The sequence below is a fragment of the Oryzias melastigma genome, unplaced genomic scaffold, assembly GCF_002922805.2.
Source record: "Oryzias melastigma strain HK-1 unplaced genomic scaffold, ASM292280v2 sc00361, whole genome shotgun sequence".
NCBI lineage: Eukaryota > Metazoa > Chordata > Actinopteri > Beloniformes > Adrianichthyidae > Oryzias > Oryzias melastigma.
In genome coordinates, this window is record NW_023416959.1 from 1 (window position 1) to 12,206 (window position 12,206).

The 12,206-nt window shown below is 40.0% G+C and overlaps 1 protein-coding gene across 1 annotated transcript in view; it reads right to left on the reverse strand.

Annotated features, from left to right (window-relative positions):
• Positions 1–93: 93 nt before the first annotated feature.
• The window catches only part of LOC112139287 (NLR family CARD domain-containing protein 3-like), a gene marked incomplete at both ends in the record, with an annotated part of 20,973 nt that continues 8,860 nt past the window's right edge, over positions 94–12,206 (reverse strand). The window contains 3 exons of the mRNA XM_024262033.1: positions 94–391; positions 3,102–3,278; positions 9,467–9,643. Coding sequence (XP_024117801.1) covers positions 94–391; positions 3,102–3,278; positions 9,467–9,643 — 652 coding nt within the window. The remainder of the gene's footprint in view (positions 392–3,101; positions 3,279–9,466; positions 9,644–12,206) is intronic.

Consider the following 12,206-nt stretch of genomic DNA (forward strand, 5'->3'; position numbering starts at 1 on the left):
CACTTGACAGCAGTTTAGCGAGAGCGTGCTGGCTTGACACCAGTCGCAGCTCCTGGTTTGCCAGCCCGAAGCATTTAGGATTGAGTCCAAGACCGGTTCCTCTGCCGGTGGATCCATCTCTAATCCGAACTCGCGCAGTCCATTCGAGGCGGCAGACAGGTTGTCGTAGATTTTAATTTTGCCATCCTCACAGAAAATATTCAGTCTGGCTGGAGAAACGATGTGGTGCTTTATCTTCCTCTCCCGTAAAACTCGGTGCACATCCTTGTACTTTCCACTTTCCTTGTAGATCGCCGGGGTGAAATCTTCATCAAAGTAGATCCGGTTATCTTCCAATTGGATGACCTTCTTTGTCCAGGCGGCCTTGAGAACGCTTTGTTTCGTCACATAACTTTGAAAGCAGACAACAATTGACCGCGGTCGCTGATCGAGCCCGCGTAACCGTTGCGCCGGAAATGCTCTGTGTGCACGCTGAATATGGAGATCCGTGCTCAGCCCCAGTTTCTCCCTAATCATGTCGTTGCCTTCACTCTTCTCCGGTACTGAATAGATCCTTATATTATTTCTTCTTGAAGAGCTTTCCAATTGTTCACATCTCTCCTCCAGTTTATTTTACTTCTCTAGCATGTGAATTGCAACATGTGTAATGCTCCTGTCATTGCCCTCACTTTCAGACAGCCTTTGTTCCACAGCGTCAATTCTTTTTGTAATCATCCTCATTTCATCTCTGATGTCACAAATTTCTTTGGACAGAGTTTCGAAATTTGTTGTAATTTCCATGTAAAAAACTTATAGCTCTTTAAGTAATTCAGTCGTACCAGGTGTGGCATCTCAAACTGCGTTTCCATGCATGGTTCTGGGTCCGTTTGTTTCAGAATATTCCTTGCCTTTGATTTAGACATTGTATCAAACACCAAAGTAATTTTCACAAATGATCCTAAAAATACAAATTTATTCCAAAAGGGAAAAGAGGTTCCAAGTCAAACAAATTAAAAGTAAGTACTAAAGATGCTGAGCAAATTACCAAGCATGTGTCTGGCAGCAATCTTGCATTTTTCAAAAATGATTACTGAATGCAACTTGAGGGAGACTTTTAAACAAGTACTTTTGGATTTTGCCCCAAAAAATTGTTGGTAAATTAATATGCAATAGATTTTACATTTTACATAGACAATAAAAGGTAGTCTTACCAATTTCAAAAGAAAAATGTACATTAATTATTTTATAAATGTCCTGCTGAACTGTATTTTTATTTCTTCTCTCAGATCGTTCTCAAATCAAAATACAAATGTGTGATATCGTCCAATAATGGAGGTTTATTTAAATTATCAACCTTTCACTTAAGCAGATATTATTCTAACAGGTTCTATTTGGGCTTATGTTATTTCTACGTCAGAACAAAATCTGATAGAAATTCATGTTGGTCACATTTAATACCTTCAGCAAAGACACATCGCTGCATGTCTGCACGGATTTTAATCTCTTCCCAGGATAAATGTACTTGTTCTACAGGATATTTTAGGGAATAATTGTAAAAACAGGAATGGTTTGGTTCCGTGAAAATGTTCAGAGCAGATATCGAGTCATGTAATTTCAGCTTTCAAAATAAGAGCGGCCAAGTAATTAAAGAATTTCCAGGTGAATGTATTTTAGAACATGATGTGGAAATAGATGCTTTCATATTTTTGTCAGCAGTTTCAGTCAATTTGATCATGTTTTACCTTTATTTTCCTGCAGATCAGACACAGTTATGAACAACAAAGAGGAGTGATGTTAGAACCACGGCTGAGCTAACAGCAGCTCACTGACCGCAGTAGAAAACATCACAACAGTAATAAGTTTGACTTTACTGTCAGACACGCTGGAATCGTCTGACTTTTGCTCTGTTTACAAGGATTATGTGAACACAGAAATCTAGTCAACTTTAACTGGTGAGAAAAGATCCTCTTCAGCTCCACGTTTCATACACAAAGCTGTTGATATTGCTACCATTAGCATTAGCACAGATTAAAAGAATAACATCACAATTACCTTCATAATTAAACAAGCAGCATTCAGTGAAGTACTTGTAACCTTTGTCTAACTTTAACCGGGTTGTCAGAGAGAAATAATCCACGACTCGTTTAATATCATGCATAGGAATTTGTGGAAGCAGCTGCAGCTGCTGAATTCTGCAGCACTGAGGAAGGATTACTGACATTTGTACTTTGATTTGTGAACGATCTAAGAGGAGGAAACCAATACAACCAGGTAGGACATTTATACAATAAATATTGTACACATTTCAGTTACAAATGGTTAGGTTACCCTGTATTATTTATGTCAAATTGCTTTAAAAGCGTTCAGCAGTCAGCTTTCCCGTTCTAAACAATATGAGCCAGAAGCGACTTTACATGAAAATGTTCAACCTGTTGAACATTCAGCGCACGCTCAATGAATGCCCGATTTGTATGTAAGGCCCGGACTTAAAAACTTGCATAGCAATACACAGTCACAGACGTTCCAGACGCAGAAGCCAGGAATTCTAGTGTGTGTGTGTTTGCATAGACTTTTCATTGCAAGTATCTGCTTGAACACAAGTCGACACGGCCGGTGTGGAAACACAATAAGGCTCAACACTCCCCTACCTGCATCTGCTGCTTGTGAGCATCTTTTTAGCAGTGCTGGCCTCATTTTCAGAGCAAAAAGAGCTGGAATAAGTTCCAAGAGCTTTGAGATCCAGCTTTTGTTAAAGCTGAACAAAAAACTGAGAGGTGAATCACATCCCAGTAAGCTCTGAACTTTAATACACTAAGTCTTACTACTTAGGAGCTTTTCTTAAATCTGGAGTGGAGAGGATGAAGAAGTTTAAACATCTATAGATCTTTGTGGAAAAAGAAAGATATATCCTGAAGGAAGCTGACATTAGAAATGAAGGAGATGAAAAGAAACATTCAAACATGAGATCTTCTGCCAAGGAAAATGGACTAAAGCTCAGAAGAAGAAAACAGCCTTCAGCATGAAGATAGTCAGCATGCAGCAGAACATCATGTCTGCAGTTTAGTGTCAGCACAACTTTCTCATCATATTGAACTGAACAAAACTGGAACATGGAGTCTAACCTCAGAGTCTGCAGTCTGCAGTCTGGACTCTCCAGAAAACCACACAGATCAAGAACTCCTGAATCCGGCAGGTTGTCGTTATCGCTCAGGTCCAGTTCTGTCAGATTGGACGGGTTCTTCTTTAGAGCTGACGCCAAAACTTTACAGCTGATCTCTGATAATCTGCAGTCCACCAACCTGAAATCAGACAGAAAAGTGGGTTAAGGAGCAGTGATGGCAGCTGGAGTTCCAGGAATTTGTTCATATCAGTTGGTGGAACCCGCTCTGATGAGAGACTGATGGATTACAGTTTCAGTTACACTTTGGGCTGAAAGATCATGAAGGTCTGTAAATGAAGATTAATCACAACTTGAGGGAGACTTTTAAGCAAGTTCTTTTGAATTTTTCCCCCAAAACATGATGGTAAATTAAAATGCAATAGATATTAAATTTTACAAAAATAACAAAAAGTAACCTTACCGATTTCAAAAGAAAAATGTACAATAATTATTTTATAAATGTCCTACTGAACTGTATTTTCATTTCCTCTCTCAGATCGTTCTCAAATCAAAACACAAATGTGTGATATCCTCCAATATTGGAGGTTTGATTTAAATTATCAACCTTTCATTTAAGCAGATATTATTCTAACAAGTTCTATTTTGGCTGATGTTATTTCTACGTACTTTAAGTGCAATCAGAACAAAATCTGATAGAAATTCATGTTGGTCATATTTAATACCTTCAGCAAAGACACATCGCTGCATGTCTGCACGGATTTTAATCTCTTCCCAGTGTAAATGTACTTGTTCTACAGGATATTTTAGGGAATAATTGTAAAAACAGGAATGGTTTTGTTCAGTGAAAATGTTCAGATCAGCTATCGAGTCATGTATTTTCAGCTTTCAAAATAAGAGCGGCCAAGTAATTAAATAATTTCCAGGTGAATGTATTTATAACATTATGTGGAAATAGACACTTTCATATTTTTGTCAGCAGTTTCAGTTAATTTGATCATGTTTTACCTTTATTTTCCTGCAGATCAGACACAGTTATGAACTAAAACAAAGAGGAGTGATGTTAGAACCACGGCTGAGCTAACAGCAGCTCACTGACCGCAGTAGAAAACATCACAACAGTAATAAGTTTGACTTTAATGTCAGACACGCTGGCATTGTCTGACTTTTGCTCTGTTTACAAGGATTATGTGAGCACAGAAATCTAGGCAACTTTAACTGTTGAGAAAAGATCTTCTTCAGCTCCACGTTTCAAACACAAAGCTGTTGATATTGCTAGCATTAGCCTTAGCATTAGCATTAGCACAGTTTAAAATAATGAAATCATAATTACCTTCATAATTAAACAAGCAGCATTCAGTGAAGTACTTGTAACCTTTGTCTAACTTTAACCAGGTTGTCAGAGAGAAATAATCCACGATTCGTTTAATATCATGCATAGGAATTTGTGGAAGCAGCTGCAGCTGCTGCCTTCTGCAGCACTGAGGAAGGATTACTGACATTTGTACTTTGATTTGTGAACGATCTAAGAGGAGGAAACCAGTACAACTAGGTAGGACATTTATACAAGGAAATATTGTACACATTTCAATTACAATTGGTTAGGTTACCCTGTATTATTTATGTCAAATTGCTTTAAAAGCGTTCAGTAGTCAGCTTTCCGGTTCTAATCAATATGAGCCAGAAGTGACTCATCATACATCTGGCGATGTGTGACCTCACGTGAAAAGGGTCTATTTCCTTTATTTAGCGCCAGTCATTTCTGATCAGATTCACTTCAAACTACAAGAACTGTCAAGACACCGTTTCCCATAATGCATTGTTTGTAGTCATCAAGGCGGCTTGCAGTCAGTGCAGTACCTAATTTCTAGCTGTGCTGGACTAGGTTGGAGCCTTTCACCCGCCTCTTTCACACGATACTTTCATGATGGCGCACATATGACATCAGTGCAAAAAACTAACCAGCATGCACTGCACTGCAGGTGATCTGTTCTGCGTCTGCCTTGGTCATCTGAAACACGCCTACTTGCAGTGATTCTACATGAAAATGTTCAACCTGTTGAACGTTCATCTCACGCTTAATGAATGCCCGATTTGTACGTAAAGCCCGGCCCGGACTTAAAAACTTGCATAGCAATACGCGGTCACAGACGTTCCAGACGCAGAAGCCAGGAATTCTAGTGTGTGTGTATTTGCATAGACTTTTCATTGCAAGTAGCTGCTTGAACACAAGTCGACACGGCCGGTGTGGAAACACAATAAGGCTCAACACTCCCCTACCTGCATCTGCTGCTTGTGAGCGTCTTTTTAGCAGTGCTGGCCTCATTTTCAGAGCAAAAAGAGCTGGAATAAGTTCCAAGAGCTTTGAGATCCAGCTTTTGTTAAAGCTGAACAAAAAAACTGAGAGGTGAATCACATCCCAGTAAGCTCTGAACTTTAATACACTAAGTCTTACTACTTAGGAGCTTTTCTTCAATCTGGAGTGAAGAGGATGAAGAAGATTAAACATCTATAGATCTTTGTGGAAGAAGAAAGATATATCCTGAAGGAAGCTGACATTAGAAATGAAGAAGATGAAAAGAAACATTCAAACATGAGATCTTCTACCAGGGTAAATGGACTAAAGCTCAGAAGAAGAAAACAGCCGTCAGCATGAAGATAGTCAGCATGCAGCAGAACATCATGTCTGCAGTTTAGTGTCAGCACAACTTTCTCATCATATTGAACTGAACACAACTGGTGTGATGATGGGGGAAGATGGCGCCGATGGTCATGGCATGCCGTCTGTCTGTCGCACAACTCTTTATTGTGTTATTATTTTTAATATGGCTAGTGCAAAATACAGGCGCAATCCTCACATATGACAGAAACACACTCCTGGATCTAAACTTCTCTTTTCACCCGGCCTCTCCGGCTGTTCGTTTGGATTTTGAGCCAGTGGAGCCGGTCTGTATGGGAGTACCAGCGTTTCTGCATCGGACAGCTGTTTTTCGCCGCAGCGTCAGGCGTCGGCGGCGCCGGGGGAAGCGAAGCGGGAGAATCGTTCGCCTTCGTGCCTGCTGTCCCAGCTCTTGGGCTGACGTGTCCCTCGCCTGTACCCCTGGAAGCGGCCTGTTTGCCCCGTGGAGATTATTTTCGCGTCCGAAGCCGTGCCTGATTCCCGTGGTCGGAGGAAACTTGGAGGCCGACTCCCCTGTCAGAGCGGCGCGTTTTCGAGTTTGCTGGAGGAAAAGCGACTCATCGAATCTGGTGGAAGTTCCGAGGGTGACGCGCTCCGCTGCTGAGTCATCACCGGAGACCGCGGACCCGCCGTCCACACCAAGGAGGTTTGGATTAATCAATGCTCGATCTGTTATGAACAAAACTTTTATTTTGAAAGACTTTTTTGACGCGCAGCAGCTGGACTTTCTGGGCATTGTAGAAAGCTGGATCCCTCCTGCTCAGACAGGTGTTCTGCTGGAACTTTTACCAGAAAACTGTCTGTGTTTTAATGTGCCGCGATCTGTGGGCAGAGGAGGAGGTCTTTTGTGTGTTTTTAAGTCATATTTTAATCTTAGACACCTTACGCCACCTTTACTTTTTAACTCTTTTGAGTTTTGTCTTTTTGATTCAGGCTCTTTCTTAGGAATTTTATTATATCGTCCTCCTAAGTTTAATGCAACATTCTTAACAGATTTTTCTGAACTGCTGTACACTTTTATGCCTAAATATGAGCACGTGTTGATTTTGGGTGATTTTAATATTCATGTGTGCTGTCCTGACAAACCACTTGTCAAGGACTTTTTTAATGTTTTAGATTCTTTTAATCTTGTGCAGTGGGTTTCTGACCCAACACACTCTCATGGACATACGTTGGACTTGGCTCTCTCTTTTGGGTTTCCTCTCACCTCTGTTGAGACTGTGGAGACTGCGTTCTCTGATCATTCAGCAGTATTATTTAACTTTGTTCTGCCATCAATGACTGTCCCTAAACCTGCTCCTGTCAGATGGGCGCGGGGCTTGGACGAAGGAAAAGCTGCTGAATTTTCTGCTTTATTTTCGCTGGAGTGGCCAACTTTATACTCAGCCCCGATCACCACAGATTCCTTCCTCTCTCAGTTTGATCTGCTGTGCTCTAAAATCTTGGATGAGATTGCTCCCCTCACCATCAGAAAACCAAGGCACACATCTGAGCGCTGGATCTCAGAGGAAATCAGAGCTTTGAGACGGGACTGCAGAAAAGCTGAGAGAAAATTTAAGAAGGACAGACTCCAAATTTCCCAGGATCTTCTGAGGGATAAACTGTACATGTACAATGAAGCTGTCATGAAAGCTAGGAGACAATTCTACTCCAATATTATCTCCTCTGCCTCGGGTGATCAACGGATCCTTTTTAACACTTTGGGCTCTTTATTGGACTCAGGTGGGAGTGGAAATTCTATGGAGGGCTCTGTGGAAAATTGTGAAAAGTTTTGTGTATTTTTTATGGACAAGGTTGCTGGCATCAGGTCCTCTCTTACGCAATGCTCCACTTACTCTCCACCAACTCCATCGACACCAGTTGCTAAGCTGGAATCATTCTCACTGCTGTCCCTGATTGAATTAGAAAGAGTGGTATCAAGATTTAAACCAGCTGGGTCCTCTCATGACGTTCTGCCAGCTTGGTTTTTAAAAAAAATCTTTTCAGTGTTGGGACCAGCAGTTTTAACTATTTTAAACACTAGTCTTGAGTCCACTCATGTTCCAAAAAGTTTTAAACAAGCAGTAGTGAGGCCACTGCTTAAAGAACAAGGGCTCGACACTGCATTGTTTTCCAACTACAGGCCGATTTCCCACCTACCTTTTTGTGCTAAAGTCCTGGAAAACATTGTTTATAAACAGTTGATCACTTTTTTACATGCACATGAGGTCCTGGAACCTTTGCAGTCGGGGTTTAGGTCTGGGCATAGCACAGAAACTGCACTTTTAAAAATGTTTAATGATGTTTTAATAGCAACAGATGCAGGTAATCTGGTTGTTCTTTTATTATTGGATCTTTCTGCGGCCTTCGACACAGTTGATCATGAGATCCTGATTGGTCGACTGGAGCAATGGGCTGGGCTTTCGGGGGAAGCTCTACAGTGGATGCGGTCTTATCTTACAGACCGGTCCTTCTGTGTACAAATGGGCTCTTACTCATCCAAGTGTTACCCCCTGAAGTGAGGGGTCCCCCAGGGGTCGGTTCTGGGCCCTCTGCTTTTTTCTATTTATTTGCTGCCACTGGGAGTGTTGTTTCAGAAGCATAAGGTGGATTTCCACCTCTATGCTGATGATTGCCAGATTTATGTCCCTATATGCAAGGGACCTGACCGCAGCATTAAAGCAGTAATCGACTGCCTTCCTGAAGTCAAGCTGTGGATGTCAGAAAACTTTCTTGGCCTAAATGAAAAGAAAACTGAGGTGATTGTGTTTTCCCCTAGTGGTGGAAAGGATCATAACATTGATCTCCTCTCTCTTACCCCGTTTGAGCAGTCTGTGGTCACAAGCTTGGATGTTAAACTTGATGCTGCTCTGAAACTCGACCTCCAAATAAATGCAGTGACCAGGTCCTGCTTTTTTCAGATGCGGCGACTAGCTAGGATCAAGTCTTTTATTTCTAAAAAGAACCTTGAAATTGTCACCCATGCCTTTGTGCTGTCCAGACTATATTATTGCAGCTCTCTATATGCTGGGTTACCTAAGGCTTCAGTAGCCAGGCTGCAACTGGTCCAAAATGCAGCAGCAAGATTTATTTGTGGGGCAAAAAAGTTTGACCACATAACCCCGATCTTGGCTTATTTGAACTGGCTCCCAGTGCAGTACTTGATTTTTATCAAAATTCTTGTTTTTACTTTTAAGTCACTGGCAGGAACGGCACCTCCTTACCTCTCCAGTCTGGTTTTAAAATACTCCCCCACTAAGTCCTTACGCTCCGCAGACCAGTGCACGCTACTGGTTCCCAGAACCAAACGTAAGTTCAGGGGGGACCGTGCTTTTTCTGTGTTGGCTCCCAAACTGTGGAATCAGTTGCCACCAGCTATAAGAGAGATCACGCTTTTGGAGTGTTTTAAAAAAGAATTGTTCCTCCACTACAGCCTTCTAGCATTAGCCTAGCTTTTTTATTCTATTTAATGTTGGTTTTATCTCTGTTTTAAAATTGTTTTATTGATTTTATCATTGTTTTAAAATTGTTTTACTTGGTTTTATGTCTTTTATTCTTTTCTATGTTTTACTATAGCACAGTGCACAGTTTTTGTTTTTCTTTGTGTAGAGCACTTTGGGTCTCCTTGACTGGTGGTGGAAGGTGCTTTATAAATCAATAAATGAAAAATGAAATAAATGAAAAAAATGAAAATGAACATAAAGTCTGACCTCAGAATCTGCAGTCTGCAGGCTGGACTCTCCAGAAAACCACACAGATCAAGAACTCCTGAATCCTTCAGGTTCCTGTTCCAGCTCAGGTCCAGTTCTGTCAGATTGGACGGGTTCTTGTTTAGAGCTGACGACAAACCTTTACAGCTCATCTCTGATAATCTGCAGTTCACCAACCTGAAATCAGACAGAAAAGTGGGTTAAGGAGCAGTGATGGCAGCTGGAGTTCCAGGAATTTGTTCATATCAGTTGGTGGAACCCGCTCTGAAGAGAGACTGATGGATTACAGGTTCAGATACATTTTGGGCTGAAAGATCATGAAGATCTGTAAATGAAGATTAATCACAACTTGAGGGAGTTTTTTAAGCAAGTTCTTTTGGATTTTTCTCCCAAATTATGATGGTAAATTACAATGCAATAGATTTAAAATTACTTTAAAATTAATTCAAATAGACAAGGAGTTAAAATGTATTTTATCATCGGGAATTCGTAATTGCAAATTACATTTTCTAAATGCGTGGCAGAGATGGATATTTAAATTAAATTTGTAAAATTACAATTTTATTTGAAATAAATTGTTTTGTTTTAAAAGTGTCAAATTAAACTGTTTTTGGTAAATGGCAAATTCTTACATAGCACTTTCTACCTTCCCTCAAAGGCCCAAAGTGAATTACTGTCACACACACATTCACACACTCCGCTGCTGAACACTGACGCCAACCTTCCATCAGAACCAATTTGGTGTTCATTGTCTTGCCCAAGGACACTTCAACACATGAGTTGGCAAGGTAGGAATTGAACCCATAATCTTCTGATCAAGAGTCACCCCCTCCCACTGCTCCACAGCCACCCCATTTTCTTCATCAAGAATCCTTAATGATGAAAACAAATTTTACAAATGACACAATCACATTATAAAGTGAATTCTTCATTGATACTTAAAGATCACTTTGAGTTATTTGTGAAAAAACTCCCATAGGAAAATCTTCAGTACATTTTAATGGTCCCACACAAAATCAATTGAACAAAGAAAGTTTAAACACCGTTTTTGTTTTTAATCACAGGAACAAAAAGGCTATATAGAAACTTGAAACTTGTTGAGATGTTGGTTTACATGTTTATAAAACAAACTTTTGTAAGAGTAGAAAAATCCAGGTAATCATGAAGTTTCTCTGCCAAAACTCAAAGATGTTCACAATCAAAGAATGAAGCAGAGCTAAGCTTTTCTTTCTTTTCATCCTGACTGAAAAAGCAGGTTGTGCAGAAAAGCTCCTTTCGCACTAAAAGGTGCACATAAAAGCCTTGTTCTACAGTTCACCCTCCATTACCTCACCAAGACTTTAGTACTATCACTGTATAGTATTTGAAAAAATAGCAGTTAAACTTTTCATTTTTGACAAAAATATGTGAGAATTGCGAAATATACAGTTAACTATACAGTAAAAGTAAACAAGTCTTTTTGAGGTGATAGAGGGTGACCTGTAGAACAAGCATACAGTGTCTTATACCTGGAATTATCCAGTAAAAATCTTTTGTTCAACTTTAAGATTGAAAACTTCAGATATTTCTTTATTAGAAATTGACAAATAAGTAACTGATAAATACTACAAATAGTAATTACCGTATTTTCCGGACTATAAGTCGCGGTTTTTTTCATAGATTGAATGTCCCTGCGACTTATACTCCAGTGCGACTTATATACGAATTTTTAATGAGATGAAATATGGACCGTAAGTCTAGAGTGCCCTCTTATGGTGATCTATGCAATTACTTTATTTACTTTAGTTATTCAGACGTGACACAGAGGACGAAGAATTTAAGGGATTTAGTGATATGGAGTGAGATTGCGTGCAATTAATTACAGTAAAGATACAAAGTTGATGAGTTCTTGAGGCTATAGTTAAATAAAACTGTTATGTTATATAAATGCTACACCTTTTCGTTTTTTTCATGATGCTAATATGTGAATTTGTATTGACACATATTAAGCCTGTTTTCTATTCACTTATGAATGTTATAACTTACCTTCCAGGATGATGTAATATCGTTTTTTTCAACTAGTTTGTAAAATAAATTACTTGAAAAAAATGCGACTTATACTCCAGTGCGACTTATGTATGGTTTTTTCTTCTTCATTATGCATTTTTTGGCCCCTGCGACTTATACTCCGGTGCGACTTATAGTCCGAAAAATACGGTAATAGTATACATAGTTTTGTTATTGGATTTTATTTTCTTTTACATTTCATTTAGAGCAGATCAGATATTTATGTACCAACAAAAAAGTCTCCCATCGATTTTGATGCTCATAAGGAGCCATACAGGCTATGTTCCGCTCCTTAAAGTCTTAGCATCCCCATGCACAGTTGCACGCTTAATTTTAGGCTTGTTTTTCCAATGTGTTCGGTGACTGCGCGTGAATGCAGCCCTAATAAATAGTTTTGATCACGCTGCACAAGCTCCCTTGAGGTTTTAAAAGAAAGGTTCCTGGTGCCACCAGAGGAAAAGTGAAACAGAGCGCATGTCTTTGTTCACGGGAGGGATGGATGACAGACGACGCTGGGATGCAGTGCTGGGCGAGTTACGCCTCCATATGTGAAGGCTGTTGACACCTGGACTAAACATCTGCTGTAACTGTTGTTGAGCTTTGGCTAAAGGCTCTGAATGGTGTGGCCCCATCCTATATTAGAGATCTCATAGTTCCTTACCAGCCAATCAGAACACTTCGCTCACAGAATGCA